The sequence below is a fragment of the Hylobates moloch genome, unplaced genomic scaffold (assembly GCF_009828535.3).
Source record: "Hylobates moloch isolate HMO894 unplaced genomic scaffold, HMol_V3 SCAFFOLD_67, whole genome shotgun sequence".
In the NCBI taxonomy this organism is placed as follows: domain Eukaryota; kingdom Metazoa; phylum Chordata; class Mammalia; order Primates; family Hylobatidae; genus Hylobates; species Hylobates moloch.
Window position 1 is genome coordinate 204,658 of NW_026652342.1, and position 20,278 is coordinate 224,935.

Here is a 20,278-nt window from a genome sequence, read left to right on the forward strand (position 1 = left end):
ATAACCAAAGACAAATACAAATTATGAGTATTTTGGTACATATGATAAGATTTTTTAAAATACAGCTCATTGCTAAAAGTTTTAAAAACAGTATTCTCTAAGAATGACTAAGTACAACATACACAAAATTATTTTCCTTTTGAGCAAGAATGCATTTAGCCTGTTTCCATTGCTTACTGGCATTCCCTTGACAACAATTCCAATTAGTAAAACATTCCAAGAAAGACATGAAATATGAGAAATACAATCCTAAATTACAACATTTGAGGAGGTCATATAGTCCTCATACTTAATGTTTCAATAGGAAGAAATTCAATTAATAGCTTCATTGTACTATCCCTGTGGCTTTATTATATGTAATAGAACTAAAATTTCCCTTTTGTTATGATTGGATGAACCGCACCCTATATGGCAGACACGACTCATGCAAAATCACAAAGGTTCCCTCTAAATTTGGCCTCCACTTGTATCGGCTTCCCATAGAAGCCCCCAAATAATAGGAAGTTATGTAAATTAGTGTATTTTATTTTATCCGTTATACAATTCTACTATGCAAACAAATCCTACACTGACTCAGAACCCATATCTCTTACCATGGGAAAACAATGGTAAGGTTTAACATCATATTTGAAAGAGAATATGAACTAGAAAATATTCCTAATAAATTGAACGGCTAAGAGTCAAAACACCAGCATATATTTCACAAAGGCTCTAATGAGCCTGGTGGCAAAAATATAATACACGATGATTTAACAGGAACCACCTGAGTATTGTGGTAACATGGGCACTACAATGACTACCTTTTTAGGTACCAAACCACCATAAAACAAGTTGAAATAATTGTACTGTAAATGTATACCATTGACAACAAAACCTGTGCTGTGTATATTCATACTGCATCAGTTATTCTCTGAAAATAGAAGACAACTCAAGGTCAAATGAAAAATAACCAATAACTCCCATTCTTTGCCTTACCACCTCCCGCTGTCCACTCAAAAAAATTAACATCTTACTTAATTAGTAGTGTTTATGTTTAGATAATTATAAAATTGTTGAAAGACATAATATAATAGAAGGCTTGTTTTGTTTGAAAATTATATTATTTGGGGAGGAAGAATAACTAGAGGGAGAAGCTTGTGTGGTGTGGTTAGCATGGTTAGATTTCAATGGGAAAAGGGGTATTTAGACCTAGTATACAATATGTTTTTATTAGAAAAGAACATTATCTTTTTATTGTTATCAATTGCTCTTAAATTTTTCTTTAATACAATTTCACAGCAATCTCAAGAGGATACACTAAAGGCCCTTGATTATATATATTCTAAAGAATGTATTGTATCACAAAGATACACATCCAATAGATTTCTTTTTTCATCTGAAATTTATAAAGATAATTTTCCATGCTGACAGTGCACATTTCATCCACAAGTTTGAGGAGTCAAATGCTACCACAGCTGGGGGTTATTCTGCCAAATGGCTTCCAACAGGGACTACAGAGATGTGGGCTAGGAGGCATGTGTGTGTGCAGGAAAAAGCAACAGACCTGATGGGAAATAGCCCTTCTCTGGAGTCATTTTTATCAATTACCATCTGAGTGATCTAAGCAAATATAGTCTAATGAAAACAGCAACACTAGGAAGGAAAAGCAAATATTAAAACAGCTGCTTGATTACCTACATAGATTAAAACAAAAAGCAAGGAGTGAGGCTGATATATTTCATAGGGATTTGCTAAGGCTGAAGGGAGGGGTAAGGGGCAGATACCTTAAAAAAATCCATCATGAAAGGAACTGAGACAAGATTATAAAAAAGGGAGCCAAGTTATAGCGCGCCATGGGATTTTTAATCTGGCTACCTGTGGTTTCTGTAGTTAAAGCTTTATTCATCCCAAAACGGGGGTGGGGGGAGGGTGGGGGGGGGGGGGGGAGAAAAACAAAAAAAAAATCACATTTATATGTCAGTTTTGCAAATGATCAAACAGCGTGCATCAACAAGAATAACAGGAAAACATTAAACGCTGATGACTTTTTAAAAACAGATACCCGTTTTATCAAATATTATTGATAATTACCTGTGCATCTCGTTTCTTGAACTCCTGAATTTGATTTTCGTGCTCCATATTGGCAGCGCGAAGCTGTTTTTCCAGGTTTTCAATTTCCCGTTCATGGTCTCGGACTAGGCTATCCTTCTCTGCGTTATGCTGCTGTAATAGGTGCGTCTTCTCCTGTTCATGCTCCAGCTTCAGCTCTACTATCTGATTGGACAATGAGGAGGACAGTTCATCAACAGAACATCCTTGTCGTCATGACAACTCATGTACAGCTTAATTTTTCTCTAATTTGTCCAAGTTGAAAATTTTTATTTTTGCATCATTATTACCTCACCCTCGAAATACTCTCATTTGTTGGGGTGGTGGTTATGCAAACCTCCTAATATTCAAAATAGTTGGGCATATTCAGTAAATCCTTCTTCAATCTGTTGACACAAATGTCTGAACATTGAAAAAAATTATCTCAAATGCTAGTCACTTCCTCCCCAAAAATTCGGGTATTACTGATCAGCAATGGTTATAAATGGTTAATAGTACACTTTGCTTTTTGCTTAAATATACACATGTAAAAGGCAGCAATTAAATCGGTCAGCTTTCTTCATGATTTTCAAATAAAAGATCGGAGCTAAATACGCATCTGGATTCTTGTATATACAGTTGTCTTTTAAAAAATAAAATGATAAATTTCAAAGCTCTATTATCTCATTGTCAGCTACGGTATACCAACATAAACAGATGTTATGTGTTCCAGAAGGGCACCTGCTGTGCTGCAAGCTTGCACCATGATTTCATAAAGAGCATTCTATTCTCAGGATCCTTTCCCAGTCCACTCCACACTGGAGACTGTGACCTTGGCCAGTCTTAGCCTCTCCCTGCTAGACTGAATGGCAGCCCGAGACCAAGGGCCTGGTTGCCGCAGCTTTGATACTAATCCTCCCAGACTGTGCACAATGGCACCCTACCTGGCCTGCAAACTATAGCCAGCCAGGCTGTCTTTGAAGCAGGTGATGAATAGGGGACGGCAGGAAGCCAGCTTCCCCAGTGAACTCCAGGCCACACAGCTGCTAAGAACAGTCACTTGGATTTTTCTTCAGTTTTGGTGGATTTCGGGGGAAAAACTGCTGTTATCTAGAATATGTTGTGTTATTTTCAGTGTGAGAATCCATCTTCAAGAAAGCTAACAGTAGGAGCCTGCTCCAAATCGATCTTGTTTCGTGCAATGAATCACCAGACTACCTTATCTTAAAGCTATAGCATTCATTTCTCCAGGCATGCACACTGCACTAAATTTCAGAAGTTTTCTTTTTAAATTTGAAATTCTTATCCCTTATGACAAATCAAGAATCAAAACACAAATGAAATTTGCTTTAAAACATAGGTTTCAAATGTTTTCTTATTGTGATTAAAGAGTAGCTGGTACCATTCCTTCTGAAACTATTCCAAACAACAGAAAAAGTGGGACTCCTCCCTAACTCATTTTATGAGGCCAGCATCATCCTGATACCAAAACCTGGCGGAGACACAACAAGAGAAGAAAATTTCCGGCCATTTTCCCTGATGAACATTGATGCAAAAATCCTCAATAAAATACTGGCAAACCAAATCCAGCAGCACATGAAAAAGCTTATCCACCATGATCAGGTCGGCTTCATCCCTGGGATGCAAGGCTGGTTCAACATATGCAAATCAATAAACGTAATCCATCACATAAATAGAACCAATCACAAAAAACACATGATTATCTCAATAGATGCAGAAAAGGCCTTTGATAAAATTCAACATCCCTTCATGCTAAAAACTCTCAATAAACTAGGTATTGATGGAATGTATCTCAAAATATTAAGAGCTATTTATGACAAACCCACAGCCAATATCATACTGAATGGGCAAAAGCTGGAAGCATTCCCTTTGAAAACCGGCACAAGACTCTCACCACTCCTATTCAACATAGTATTGGAAGTTCTGGTCAGGGCAATCAGGCAAGAGAAAGAAATAAAGCGTATTCAAATAGAAAGAGAGAAAGTCAAATTGTCTCTGGTTTGCAGATGACATGATTGTATATTTGGAAAACCCCATCGTCTCAGCCCGAAATCTCCTTAAGCTGATAAGCAACTTCAGCAAAGTCTCAGGATATAAAATCAACATGCAAAAATCACAAGCATTCCTGTACACCAATAATAGACAAAGAGCCAAATCATGAGTGAACTGCCATTCACAATTGCTACAAAGAGAATAAAATATCTAGGAATCCAATTTACAAGGGATGTGAAAGACCTCTTCAAGGAGAACTACAAACCACTGCTCAAAGAAATCAGAGAGGACACAAACAAATGGAAAAGCATTCCATGCTCATGGATAGGAAGAATTAATATTGTGAAAATGGCCATACTGCCCAAAGTAATTTATAGATTCAATGCTATTCCCATCAAGCTACCATTGACTTTCTTCACAGAATTAGAAAAAACTACTTTAAATTTTATATGGAACCAAAAAAGAGTCCAAAATAATCCTAAGCAAAAAGAACAAAGAATAAAGCTGGAGGCATCATGCTACCTGACTTCAAACTATACTACGAAGCTATAGTAACCAGAACAGCAAGGAACTGGTACCAAAACAGATATACAGACCAATGGAACAGAATAGAGGCCTCAGAAATAATGCCACACATCTACAATCATCTGATCTTTGACAAACCTGACAAAAACGAGCAATGGGGAAAGGATTCTCTATTAAATAAATGGTGTTGGGAAAACTGGCTAGCCACATGCAGAAAAACGAAACTGGATCCCTTCCTTACACCTTATACAAAAATTAACTCAAGATGGATTAAAGACTTAAACATAAGACCTAAACCCATAAAAATCCTAGAAGAAAACCTAGGCAACACCACTCAGGACAGAGGCATGGGCAAAGACTTCATGACTAAAACACTAAAAGTAATGGCAACAAAAGCCAAAATTGACAAATGGGATCTAATTAAACTAAAGAGCTTGTGCACAGCAAAAGAAACTATCATCAGAGTGAACAGGCAACAATACAGAATGGGAGAAAAATTTTGCAATCTATCTATCTGAGAAAGGGTTAATATCCAGAATCTACAAAGAACTTAGACAAATTTACAAGAACTTAGACAAATTTACAAGAAAAAAACAACCCCATCAAATAGTGGATGAAGGATATGAACAGACACTTTTCAAAAGAAGACATTTATGCAGACAACAAACATATGGAAAAAAGCTCATCATCACTGGTCATTAGAGAAATGCAAATCAAAACCACAGTGAGATAACATCTCATGCCAGTTAGAATGGTGATCATAAAAAGTCAGGAAACAACAGATGCTAGAGAGGATGTGGAGAAATAGGAGCACTTTTACACTGTTGGTGGGAGTGTAAATTAGTTCAACCATTGTGGAAGACAGTGTGGCAATTCCTCAAGAATCTAGAACCAGAAATACCACTTGACCCACAATCCCATTACTGGATATATACCCAAAGGATTTTAAATCATTCTACTATAAAGACACATGCACGGCTGGGTACGGTGGCTCATGCCTGTAATCCCAGCACTTTGGGAGGCTGAGGCGGGTGGATCACGAGGTCAGGAGATGGAGACCATCTTGGCTAACATGGTGAAAACCTGTCTCTACTAAAAATGCAAAAACAAAAACAAAATTAGCTGGGTGTAGTGGCGGGTGCCTGTAGTCCTAGCTACTTGGGAGGCTGATGCAGGAGAATGGCATGAACCTGGGAGGTGGGGCTTGCAGTGAGCCAAGATAGCACCACTGCACTCCAGCCTGGGCAACAGAGCCAGACTCTGTCTCAAAAAAAAAAAAAAAAAAAAAAAAGACACACGCACACTTATGTTTATTGCAGCACCATTCACAATAGCAAAGACTTGGAACTAACTCAAATGCCCACCAATGATAGACTAGATAAAGAAAATGTGGCACATTTACACCATACTATGCAGCTATAAAAAATGATGAGTTCATGTCCTTTGCACAGACATGGATGAAGTTGGAAACCATCATTCTCAGCAAGTTAACATAGGAACAGAAAACCAAACACCCTATGTTCTTACTCATAAGTGGGAGCTGAACAATGAGAACACTTGGACACAGGGAGGGGAACATCACACACAGGTGTCTGTCGGGGGTAGAGGACTAGGGGAGGGATAGCATTAGGAGAAATACCTAATGTAGGTGACGGGTTGATGGGTGCAGCAAACCACCATGGCATGTGTATACCTATGTAACAAACCTGCATGTTCTGCACATGTATCCCAGAACTTAAAGTATAATAATAAAAAAAAGAGTTAGAAAATCAACAATGTATTTCTAACCATAAATGTATTGTTATTTAGAAGAAGTATGCAAACTCTTGAACATATGCACTTATAACAATAAAATAATGTATAAATAATAAGGCAAAATGTATTTTGCATCTCAGAAGAGTGATGTGTTACAGTGAATTTATATTTATTTAAAATTTAGGGCTTTTCCCCATATTATTCTACTATTGGCAATATTCAGAAAAAATAGATAAACATTTTCTCCTAATAGATACTATACCGAGTAAGAAAGTTTTCTTTATTTAAAATAAATGTGTATGCTTTGTTCTGTGTCTCACAGAACTATGTTAATCCCAACAAAAGAGAGATTTCATATTGTATTGCTGTTATGACATTTTGCTCAGGAAGCTGAGTGAATGAATTACTGAGATGGAATATTTTTAGTTCTTGGACATGTTATTTCTACTCAGCGTTATACCACCAAGGATCATTATAATAAAATTATAAACTTTAATCAAAATCATTTAAGCATGTAACACAGTGAAGGGAAATGGGAGGTAGAAAGTTCTATTGAGATCTTCTTGAAAGCCTCAGAAATATTGGGAGAAGGAATGTGACTTAAAATTGATTAAAAGCAAAATATTTTACAATATTCTAGAATGAGAAAACTAACAAAATGAGCTATAATTGGGGCAAAAGAATTGCAGAATTTTCTCCCAACAGAAAACACACGACCAGAACTAGCTGTGAGATCATTAGTAATGACACCTCCTTGTTCTGTGCTCTAGTAGTAATGCACTTTCACCGTAACTTTCTAAACAGAGACATTTGAAGTTTCTTATAGACTCATCAATGATCATGCCCATGTTCAAATTTCACTTTATTCATTTTTAAAAATCAGGAAAAAAGGAAATAGTGATTATCACATTTCAAGCATAAACACAGTCATAAATGATTGTCAGTTTGATATTTTGCCAGCGCCTATTGCTCGTGATTCTACTTAATGAACAAATCTCAAGGTTGCCAAAGCCTTTTAAATATCATTCACTTTTACCTCTCCTGCTTGAATGGAGAATAAGGAGGATAATTTTCAATTTAAAATGCAATAGCTCAGGCTTGTCTGCTAAGCCCAACACTACATGGCTAACTTCTGGATGTCATGAGCCCTTTCTGGTCTTTTCCTAGGCTTCTGCACTGTCAGCATCTTCTGGCAAGGGTGTCTTCTCCAGATAAATGGTAGAGTCCAGAGAAGAAACCCTAATGTTGGGGGAATATCTTGATGATGGTATTCGTAACTACAAAGGATGTCATCAAGGTAGATCTGTAAATAAAAAGTTTTACTGGTGCCTAGCCCCATCCATGTAAATAAATGTTAAAAGAGTCATTTGGACTTTCCATTTGTCCTTTACTTGTTGACACATCTCAAAGGTAAACACAAAGTAGTTCTTCATGTTGGACTAGTAGATACTTTGGTTGACCAACAATAATGTCTAACGGAGTTAATGATGACCAGGAGGTGGTAAACTATGGACATGTAGAGGACATAAAAGCAGACAGAACCCACAAAATGAATATTAAGTGGTTAATAAGCCCTAAGTTAAGGGGTGTGGGATGTCTGGACCCATAGTACATGCTACAAGGGAGAACTGGATGCACCATGATCAAGGACCCTGCTTAATTAAGGCTGGCTAAGGAGTTCCCTGTAATAAAAGGGGGAAGGCTTCAAGTTCCATAATCCAAAAGCATTGAGCTATGAGACAGATAACAATACTGGGTATGTGCTCACCCTAAACATATTAAAGAAGACTGGCATGTCTTCCAGGGACAATGGTAGTGTCAGCGCTCATGTGCAAGCACCTGGTGGCATCAGATAGTCCTTTGAGATGTTAGGGTTGACGGCTTGGTGGTTGGGGTTCATTGTCTAGAAAATATTGGGTTGACTCGTAGGAAATTGTCATTTTTAAGGTCAAAACAGGAGATGAAAAAGGGGCTGGGGGCAGTGGCTCACACCTGTAATCCCAACACTTTGGGAGGCCAAGGCGGGTGGATCATCTGAGGTCAGGAGTTCAAGACCAGCTTGACCAACATGGAGAAACCTGTCTCTACTACAAATACAAAATTAGCTAGGCATGGTGGTGCATGCCTGCAATCCCAGCTACTCAGGAAGCTGAAGCAGGAGAATCGCTTGAACCCAGGAGGTGGAGGTTGCGGTGAGCCAAGATCGCGCCATTGCACTCCAGCCTGGGCAACAAGAGTAAAACTCTGTCTCAAAAAAAAAAAAAAGAAAAAGAAAAAGGGTCCTGCTCCACCCACTATGCTACTCCACAACACATGCAGAACTTGAAATTTAAGAGTAAAGTTTTGAAGTTCAGAAGTTCCTAAAAGCATCAGCCTCCATTTCAGAACAGACGAAATCCTTCTACAGCTTGATGGTGATGTCTTCATTCCAACTGAACTTTCATGTAAGTGCCTAAGGCCAAAAGTACATTCTAGGTCCCAAGAAAGACCAAGATGGAGCCACTGGACATCCAAGTCCCTAGGAATCTTGGGATATATATTTTAAGTCCTGGTAACTGTTTTACAGTGAAATTAGTGCTAGCAAATATGGCCTGAACCACTTTTAATAATCATTTAAAGAAATAGAAAAGGAGATGGAAAAAGTCATTTCTTCTCAATATACAATATGTGGAAGACTAATATATCCCAATAACATAACTTAATGTCAGGAACGCCAGTGCTAAAAATATAAATTATGGAAGGATGTACCACAACACACTGAAAAGGGAAATGATGGTATAAAATACTAACCAAAATAATCTTGAAGGTAATCAAATTACAAACTTTATATTCTACATAGCCCTGGTGTAAAAATGGGCTAAAGCTAGAGAAAGTAGGGAGAGTGGTTCTCCATATTCTCTGGCTAGAAAAGGAGGAAGAGAGGGAGTCACAGTTAGATGCCCTGAGGTTATATTTGTCCTACAACTCAATGATAATTGCTCTCCCTTAAGTGAGTAGAAATATGAAAGTTTAAGAATTTGGAAGGACTTAGAGGCTAGCTAATACAATGTTAATCTTAATCTAAAAACCTTCCCTATAAAACCCTGATAGTTGGTCATTCAGCTGCTGCTGGAATGATTTTACCAACAGGAGAATAACTGTATTCCAAGAGAAACCAATGCCTCATACTGAACATACTTGGCACTAGAATCTCTGGGTAAAGATAATAGGAAAAACTGAAAATTGTGAAAAGAATAAAAACAAACGTTAAACAGAGAACATGAGAACATTCTCTGGCAGTGAACAAACAAGGAAAGAAGAATAATAACTTGGCCACAAATTTCAAAAGGAGGTAGTCAAGGAAGGAAAGAGAAGATTCTGAAATGGTTTGGTGACACATACTCTTTTGTCCCTATACCCTAGAAGTAGAACTGGTAAGTTGAAATTATGCTGAGGATTATTTTCCAGTATCCCAGTTTTAGAGAAAAATGAACTGAAGATGTATCATTCACTTTTCCCCCTTCCGCCTGGGTGGAAGATAAGGAGGACAATTTCAATGGAGTAAAAATGGCTACTGGAGAGAGATGAATAAAGCTAGGAAAGTAGGAAACTTGGGCTGATTCTCTCTGATAGAATATAAGATTTAGAGTTCACATAAAAAAGAAAACACTCTCTAATACACAGAAAAACCCCAGTGTGAGACATTAATAAATTGTTAAAAGACAGAGCCAGTATCAGTTTCTCTAACAGAAGTTGTTCAGAACTGCAACTAAGCTCTTTTTCTCCATCCCTATCATGATCTCATAAAAAAGTAAATGCAATGAAATACCTGTGCCTTCATACTGAAATTCAGAGGAGGACAGACAGGCTGAAAAGTGGTCAAAGAGAATTCATGAATATTATATCAGTCCATTTAACAGATTTGGACACAGGTGCCCACGTTAAGCCCAAGCAAGATGAGGGAGAAAAGTATCTGAAAACTAAATAAACATTAATTACATTAGGAAAAAGGTGAACTTAGTGACAAAGAAGAGGCAAAGAAGAAAGTAAGGAAGAGGCCCATCATTAAAAACCAGAAACAATTGTAAGAGAACTTAATAAGAACATGAGTGTAATGAAAGAATAATGCAAGGATAACAAGATGAAACAACATAATTAACTAAGGACCCAAATAACTCCATCATGAAATTGATTCTAAATCAGAAACAATGAGCTGAATAAACATGGTGAAAAATCAAATCATTGACATAGATAAAGGGCTTGAGGTAATCATAATAAAGGTCCAGGAAAAAGACAAAGAGAAGCTAAAGTAGGAAATGTGAAAAGAAAATCCATGTAAACACAGACCACGGTATCCGAAAATTTCCCTAAAATGAATGAAGAGATAAAATGTGTATATCAAAAAGACACACTGTAGACCAAGAAAAATAGATTCCAATTCAGGAAAAGAAACATGAAAGAAACTCAAGAACTATAGTCCCCAAACCACTCTTGAAACAAAAAAACACTTGGGGATAAATTTCAAGCAAGAGATGACCAGAGAAGCTGTTTTAAGACCAATGTTTGCACCAAAAGGCAATGGATGATGTGTACCAAGTGACAGGGGAAAAAAGAATGATCAAAAAATTTTATGCCCAGCTAAGATATCCTTCACAAATAAGAGAACACATAGTGATGCTCAAGCATGCAAAAATGCAGTGAATACAACTATAAGCCCTTCTTGGAAAAGCTACTTGATGAAATCTCAGTAGTCAATAATAGATCAAAGTAAGAACTCAGGTATGAAGTTCTGCAAAAATCCTGGTGGTGAGCACATAATTGATTTAAATAAGAAGCTAAGTTTATATAACTGTGAGAATTATGGTTATGGAACAAAATATAAATGTTATAAACTTCAACAATGTATAAATAATCCTATGGTTGACAAAATAGACTGGTATAAGTAGGTGGAAGGAAATATAGGCAGTTTAATTTTTCTCCAATAAGGAGTTAACTAATGCCCTCAAAATTGAACCACAAAATTTAAAAATTAACTTCAATGTATTTTTAATTTCTAACATTCTAAAAATAATCTCTTATGGGGTTAAAAAAATGTTTTTCTAAATTTTAGAAATCTTCCCATTTCCACTGGGCACAGTGGCTCATCCCTGTTATCTCAGCACTTTGGGAGGCCGAGGTGAGATGATCACTTGAGCCCAGGAGTTCGAGACCAGCCTAGGCAATGTATCAAGACCCTATCTCTATAAAAAATAAATAAAAAAGAAAAAATGTCTTTCCGTTTCCCTTGTTTCTTCAAATAATTTCACATATAATTTAATATTTTAATTAAAGGTGGCAAATGTAGCATGGTCCTGTTTCTAGAAAATTGTTTTTGTCTATATATCTACTTATCCTTCTATTTGTCAATCTCTCATAGAAATTTCTGGAATAATGCTCACCTAAGATTAACAGCAGTCGTTTCTGGAAGGTAAGATTTGGGTAAAATTTTTGTTTTCTTCTTTGTGTGCAGGACCATGCCAAATGCCAGTAGCTCCCTTCGGGGGGGAGTATTTACTTCTGGTGGCAGTACAAGACTCTTAAACAAGGGATGTGGTCTCTCTTATAACAAATGGGTTCTGGGTCTGCGAACCGACTCAGATCTGGGAAACTAGGTAGAGGACTATGATTTTCCACCCTAAGTGGAAAACTGTTTCAGTTTCACTCACCAGTTCTGGACGTTTTTCTTGATGTTGTGCAAGCCAAGTAGTATTCTCACTGGCTATCTTGTCACTCAGAACACAGCTCATTATCACCACAGATCCCTGCAGGGCAAGACACCTGAAGGGCCTGTCTAGCCTTACTATCCAGTACAGTAATCACGTCTACCTTCCATCTGATATCCAAGTGCCCCACGTAGTGCCTGCCATTTTGGAACCCAACTTTCCTGTTGAAAGTAGGCAGCTCAGTTCCATAGCAGCATCTCCTACTGTCGGCCCCGGAATACAGAGGAAACCACCATGGAGCTGGCTCAGTGCTATCAGTGCCCATCCCACCAGTGCACCTTAGCACCCTAGTAAAGGCCATATCCTCTAGGCTTCCCATGCACTGCCTTCTCTGGCCTAAAGCAACAAAACTACTCTCATATTCTTACTTTTCTGATACTTTGACCCTTCCTCCATAGTAAGCCAGGGCAGTTCTGTCATGGCTGAAGTAGCAGGGAAGTAAGTAGCAGAAAAACTACTGCCTAGTAAAAATCACAAACAATTATCAACATGCCACATTTTTAAAAAATAAAGATGAAGGACAGTTCAAACATTGTAAACTGTATCCAAAATTATATTGATCATCAGATTAATAGTTCAAGGGACACACTGCTTTAAAGTGTTGGCCATTAATAGACAGATTTTTCTACAGGCCTTGCCAGGTAACACTTTCCTCTCATGTTCTACTCAAGGGCTCTCTGTGGAAAACCTTTGCTTCTTGGTTGTAAAATTTAGCACTAGTTTTATTAGGTTGGTGCAAAAGTAATTGTGGAAGTAATTGTTGTGTTTGCCATTACTTTCAATGGCAAAACCCGCAACTACTTTTGCACCAACCTAATATATAGGTCATTAGACTCATGATGTTAAGATGCATACTAAGAAACAGGCAACAGGTACATCAGGCCCTGGTATTTTTCATGTAATGAGATATATATTTAACATCATCAGGTTATGTCTCTCAACAATTTGCATCTGCAAAATTGCACACTTGAAATGTCAAAATAAGTTACTAAATTTTTTAGAGCTGCAGAAATTTTGAGCTAATGGGGCAGTCTACCGTAAAGGTAGTAGTTTCACAGACTGATTTTATATCCTCACTAAAAGATGTTCGAATCTTGCTTTTTAGTCACAGTTATATGAATATAAAACGTGCTATTGGATACTTCACTATATGAGAAAAGCTCCCTTAAAGATAAAATAAGGACATATACAATCTTCTCTGAGTCTTTGGAGTCAGAGTAAAAATACATTTTAGCATAGAAAATACTACAATCTGGTCTTACTTTCTGAACACTTTAATAGAAATAGGCACAAAAAAATTGTAAAAAGCAGGCAGTGTGTCAAGAACAGAAATAGAATGTGTCATTTGGGGATGGCCATGTGGCTCCCAGATTAGATATTTGCTACAACAAAAAGGGCCATCCATGAAATCTGTCAATCAACAGTTGAGTTTACGCATGGAAGTTCTCCTTATTTAAAAGTTTAATGTTGCTGTGATAACCGCTGTTAGAGATTGTACCAGGGCCTGCCAGCATACACTGCTTCTTCATTCCTTTTCCTCTCCAGCCAACCATCAACAGCCAGGACTACTGCCTGCTGAAGCTCCCAAAGCTCATGATACAGGGAGAGCAGAAGGCTGGAAGCACAGCTGTGATTAGTAAGCTGATAGATGAAGCAAGGCTGGAAGCAGGCTCTATCTCCTGCGGTTATCTTCCCATTTAACACTTCAAAACACTTCTCCGGCACCTGTAGGTGATGAGTCACAATTATCCTGAGTTTTTAAAACTTTTTGAAAAATGAGCTATTACTTTCTGTGTTTTTATCTGCCAGATCTCAGTAGAAACTCAGGAAGAAGCCAGATAGTCAAATGCTTCAAAAGGATTTTTTTCATGGTTTAATAATGGACAACTCAAGCCACACAAATTGAGAAAATAAACTAAGTTTAATTAAGATTAACTAATTAACTAAATTAATAAACTCCATATAGATGGAGTTCAAAATTTTTAGGAAAAAACATGTCTTAACTGTATATTTTAATTCATTCTACTTTATGTGTTTCTCTACAACACATTCAGTTCTCGATGAAATGTCCGTGTCTTAATCTAGTATGTCACTGCTTTTGAATGAACACGAAGTATAAATATCATGTAAGTTTGCCAGCTAGAGTTCGTAATTTAGAAGGACAAATAGGTCAACCTGGTTATAAACTCTTCCAATATATAGTACTATGTCTTTACTTTCTTTTTACTTTCCTTATCTTGCCTACCACAATGCTTCGTAAATTATTCATCATTTTGAATGAAACAAGGTGGCATTCAAAAAACAGAATTACAAGTAGGTAGAAGACAGCTGCTTCATCTTCCCCATCACCAAATTGGCTGGTCCACCTGCAAAGACCCTGCCTTACCTATGGCTTGAACGCATGGCTGGCCTTGCAGCTACCTAAGGCGAGTCCCTTCATCTGTACATTGGATTCCATCCTTTCTTGCCAAATTAAGCATGTTGCTCTTGAAATTATCCCATCCCTCTCTGCATCATCAACATTTTCTTCTCTAGTGGATCAGTCTCATCAATAAGCAAACATGTTTTCAGCGTATCTCATTTTTAAAAAACTTTCCCTTGACCCCACATGTCCCTCTAAATACCACCCATTTCTCTGCTCCCTTTTCTTTCAAAATTCCTCAAAACGGCTGCTCGCAACCCATTGTCTGTCCACCCACATAATTCAGGCATTGGTTCCCACATTCTACTGAAACCAGTCTTGTTGAGCTGGCTAAAGACCTCGCCATCCAGCAGTCAGTTCTCTGTCCCCATCTAACTTCCCTTCTTGGCAACACCTGAAACAAGTGGTTACTCACTTCCTGAAACACTGCACATGGCTTATGGGAAATCCCACCTTCTTAGACCTTCCTTTTACCTCACTGGTTGTTTCTTCTCAGTCTCTTTTGCTGCTTCCTCCACCTCTTCCTCATATGTAAGTATAGGCAGCCCCTAGACTCAGTCCTGGAAGTTCCTTTCTTTTCTCTCTACTCATGTCTCAGTGTCTGTCACTACCATCCACCTGGTTGCTCAGTTGTAAACTTCTAAGTCACATTTTAGCCCCCTCTTTACCTTACATTCTATTTCACAACCATTGACAAGTCCTGCCTGCAAAATAGATCCCAAATCTGACTACTCGCCGTCTCCTCTGCCACTCCCACCCTAGTCCCAGCCCGGGTAACCTCTAACCAGCCCACTGCAATCATCTCCTAACTAGGTCCCCTGCATCCTCTCCTGCCTCCATCATAATCAAAGCTCCACACAGCAGCTGGAGAGATCTTTCAAAAATGCAAACCAGGCCAGGCACAGGAGCTCACGCCTGTAATTCCAGCACTTTGGGAGGCTGAGATGGGTGGATCATGAGGTCAGGAGTTCGAGACCAGCCTGGCCAACATAGTGAAACCCTGTCTCTACTAAAAATACAATAAAAAATTAGCCAGGCGTGGTGGCGGGTGCCTGTAGTCTCAGTTACTTGGGAGGCTGAGGCAGGAGAATCGCTTGAACCCAGGAGGCGGAGGCTGCAGTGAGCTGAGATCATGCCACTGCACTCTAGCCTGGGTGACAGAGTGAGACTCCATCTCCAAAAAAAAAAAAAAAAGCAAACCAGATCTTGCTCAAATGCTCCAATGGCTTCTCAACACACTCAGAATAAAATCCAGTCTCCCACCATGGTCCATAGGATGTGATAAAATCTACCCTGTACTGTACTTTGGCTCCTACCACTCTTCCAAGTTCACTCCATTCCAGCTACAAACTAACCCATCTCATGGCTGTTGCAACCATCCACCTGGAATGTTCTTTCCTTACCTCAGGTTTTTGTATGGTTTCCTCCTTCACTTCATCCAGGTCTTAATTTGAATATCATTTCAGTAGAGTCCTTCATGAACAATCTTATCTACAATAACACCTTGTATAAAATAATAACCATTTATAAAGTAGCCCTTTCACTCACAAACACTTTAGCTTGCTTTATTTTTCTTCACAAGTTATCATTACCTCACCCTACCTTAAATTATGTTTTGAAAAAGAGTGTGTGTGTGTGTTTGTGTGTGTGTATGTGTTAGTAGTGGTGGTGGGTAGTGGTAGTGTTTTTCTCTTCCATCATAAGGGTAAAGGACTCTATATTTTGCTCACTGTTATATCCTAAGCACTTGGAAGAGTGTTTAGCACATAGTCACTCAGTAAACATATGTGAAATAATGAATGATTGAGAAGGCATTAGTTCTACTTTATATTTTAAATGTACTTAAAGAAGGAATAATGAGTTAGTCCATATCACTATCCAGGAAAACTTTTTTTTTTTTTGAAATGGGTGGGGTCTTGCTCTGTCACCCAGGCTGGATGGAGTGCAGTGGTGCTATCAAAGCTCACTGTAACCTTGAATTCCCAGGCTCAAACAACCCTCGCACCTTAGCCTCTAAAATAGCTTGGAACACAGGTGCAAGCCACCATGCCAGCCTATTTTTTTTTTTTTAATAGAGATGGGTGCCCCACTACATTGCCCAGGCTGGTCTCTCACTCCTGGCTCCAAGCAATCCTCCCTCCCGGGCCTCCTGAGTTACTGGAAATACAGGCATAAGCCACTGCACCCAGCACATCTTTGCTCTTTTAATATTCACTCTAGCTAAAGGTGCCACTTGTTTTAACCTAGATGACAACAGCTTCAGGCCAAAAGAAAAAAAAAGAGGAAGAGAAGGCTCTTCAATTGACTTTCACTAAATATCAGCACCCCTTCTATGACTCTAGGCTCCGACCACTGGACCTGGACACAGGGGCCCAGGCTCTGTAGCTTCACTACCTGGGTCTCTGAGTCTGGCAGCCTAATGGCTGGGAATCTCGTACTTTGCCATTGCCTGCAGGACCAGTCTGTGACTTGTGGTGTAGCTGCATTCCCTGAATTTGGTGCTTATTCAAAGAAGTTGAAAGGAAGCATCATTAGATCAAGGATTGCATTTGTCTCGATCACCACTGAGGACCACAGGGGCTGATACGTAGTTGGGGTTCAAAAATTTATTAGGAATTGGAAGAGGAAGGTCAAGCAAAAAAAGACTTTCAAAAAGAATATGATAAGGTGAGCAAGAATAAAACAAAGAGGGTAAGAGCAGCATACTGGATGTACAATAAATCATATATATCTAGAAATCAATAAGTCATATGGAAATCCATTTTGAAGGGATTTTAGGGAGCCCCACAAATCCATGGTCATTTACCTCAATACCGAAGAGAAAGTTTACGAAGTCTTTCTACTTGGATCAGTCTTGCTATCACCCAAATAATTTTAAACAATTCCCACTTTTATTTGCTCTCCTGTCCATGTAACTCCTCCAGTCTCAGCAAATGATCTTGCCGCCTATCTGACAAAGAAAAACCTCAGTAATAAGAATGTCTTCATCTGCCTTTTGCAGATCCACAAACTTCTGCACACCTGGCCTTCCCTTCTTTTCTCACGAGGCACAGGAGAGAGTCCTGGCCATCATCCGAGGCCAGCAGCTCCCCGCATGATGTGGGGAGCTGCCCAGTATCTCCACCTTCCTAGGAACATACGCTAGTGAGTATCTTCCCCTTTCCTCTCTCTCTTCCTTTCCACCATCTCCTTTTCCAGTGTAGACTAAATAGTTTCATTTAAAAGAAGCCTGGCCAGGCGCGGTGGCTCACGCCTGTAATCCTAGCAGTTTGAGAGGCCAAGGCAGGTGGATTGCCTGAGCTCAGGAGTTCACGACCAGTCTGGGCAACACAATGAAACCCCGTCTCTACTAAAATACAAGAAAAAAATTAGCCAGGCGTGGTGGCGTGTGTCTGTAGTCCCAGCTACTTGGGAGGCTAAGGCAGGAGAATTGCTTGAACCTGGGAGGCGGAGGTTGCAGTGAGCCAAGATTGTGCCGCTGCACTCCAGCCCGAGTGACAGAGCGAGACTCTGTCTCAAAAAAAAATAAAAATAAAAGAAGCCTAAGTTTGAAGGTTATACAACCTAGCTAATTAATGACTAGAATATTTACAAAAGACAAGAATTGGGAATCGCGTGCTACCTGCCTTTTAAATATCCCAACCGACCTTCACTTAAAATTTCCTACTTGCTTATCTTGCATAATTTGTTTTGTCTTTGCTACTCTCTTTGCTAACAAAATATTTTAAGTTTTAAATAATGGCGGCTTGTAAGAAGTTGGCCCTTCAGTTTTTTTTTGTTTTTTTTGTTTTTGTAATCATGGACAATAAGCACTTATTCTTTCTGGAGAAGCTGGCCACTTGTTTATCTGCTGAACTACATTTCTCCTTCAAGGCTTTGTAGTGGAAAGCAAAGATATAAAACACAAGATTAAAGAATGATATCATGGAGTTGCCAAAGAAATCTCTATAGTCCAGGAAGTCCTAGCATGCCTGGTTGGTTGTTTGTTTCCAACTTGAATGAGGTTTGTGAAAAGACAATTAGAATTGTCTTTTTGTTCCAATGGGTTATACAGGAAAGAAACAGGAAATCTTGATGAAAGCTTGGGCTTTACAGGATATTTGTGTGAGCATTTAGCCCATGTGTTTGATGTTTTTCTTTCCACATCTGCGCACTTTATGCCTGGATTTTGGCTAAGATACTTTAAAATACTACTTTGCTGTTTTCACTTCATTACAGTTCCTGGCACGATGCTTTCTGTAAGAGAGGGGCTCAAAAATTAAAACTGGAGAAGGAAACTGAGGCCCAGAAGGCACAAGTCCATTCATTCCCTCTGAATGTCAGTCAGTTCCCTCATTATAAAATGTGAGGATTAGACCGGATAAGTGCTTTTAAAACTTTTCCACCAAAGTACTCTTAGCAGCAGTGAAAATGAATAGGACCCCCCCTGGGGGATCTGAGGGCATAGCCTGAAGCAGCCTCTGCAAGCTGGAAGTTTCTTTGAAATGTCCTATTTTGTCTTAAAAATTCATGAGAACTTTGCATTTTACAAAACAGGAAAGTCTATGTTTGTTTTAATAGGAATGTTACCTCAATAGTAAAACTACGTTGCTTTCCCACAATCGAACTGAGTGGATGCAACACTCCAGGAAGCATGTACGCAGCCTCAGGAACCCCTGGCACTTGCTCACACTCCCCCGGGGATCACCTTACCTGAGTTGGAGAAGCAACGGCCCAGATGCTCCGCATCTAAATCCCCTCCTGATGTGAAATGCTATCATCATAACACTGACAATTTTACATTTTAGAGAAAAGTAAAACAAAATAATAGAAAAATGTTCACGCTTCCATTTGAATGGCAACTGAGAAAGTAGGCAAGAGTCCTGATACAGGGAAATCCAGCCAGACAGGTACCTAAGTGAATGAGTCTGCGGTGGAATCAGAGAAGTCGGTCTGTCAAGAGGGGCTGGGAATCTAATCAGGCAGATGAACAGAAAGTCCCAGAATCTTGGTTTTGGAAGACCACTGCAGTAGGACAGCCCCTGGAAAGCACAGTATCCCTCCAGAATACTCCAAAAACACACCGCAACCCACTCACACTGGAAACTTACTTTCTCACAAAAAAAAACTGTTGCACATTTGAAGGAGGAGTTCTTTAGAAAAGAACTACCTTGAAACAATTCAAAATATTCCTCATGGTACCATCTATGTATGGGTTCAATTTCTGCCCCCTGGAACTCTGTGGGAGTGCATTTAGAGTGGGGGTCAAGAGCAGGGCTCAGGTTCAGATTCCGAATCCACCACCTATGAACTGTGTGGGACCCTAGGTCATTTACTTAAATGGATGTACTTCAGTTTCTACAACTAGAAGATGAAAACAATAAACAGTGGTAGCTACCTCACAAGATTTCTGTGAGTCAGGTGCAGTGGCTCACGCCTGTAATCCCAGCACTTTGGGAGGCAGAGGCAGGCAGATGACCTGACGTCAGGAGTTTGAGACCAGCCTGGCCAACACGGCGAAACCCTATCCCTACTAAAAACACAAAAATTAGCCAGGAGTGGTGGCACACCACCTGTAATCCCAGCTACTTGGGAGGCTGAGGCAGGAGAATCGCTTGAACCTGGGTGGCAGAGGTTGCAGTAAGCCGAGACTATGCCACTGGCACTCCAGCCTGGGTGACAGAGTGGGACTCTGTCTATAAATATATATATATAATTATATACATAATATATATTATATATATAATTATACATATAAAATATATAAAATATATAT

At 39.1% G+C, this 20,278-nt stretch overlaps 1 protein-coding gene across 3 annotated transcripts in view; it reads right to left on the reverse strand.

Moving 5' to 3' along the window:
• LOC116463810 (centrosomal protein of 112 kDa) overlaps positions 1-20,278 on the reverse strand; it is a 390,683-nt gene that overhangs the window by 187,079 nt on the left and 183,326 nt on the right. For all 3 annotated transcript variants that reach the window (XM_058434855.1, XM_032147075.3, XM_058434856.1), the window contains exon 14: positions 2,071-2,253. In XM_058434855.1, the coding sequence (XP_058290838.1) occupies positions 2,071-2,253 (183 nt within the window). The remainder of the gene's footprint in view (positions 1-2,070; positions 2,254-20,278) is intronic.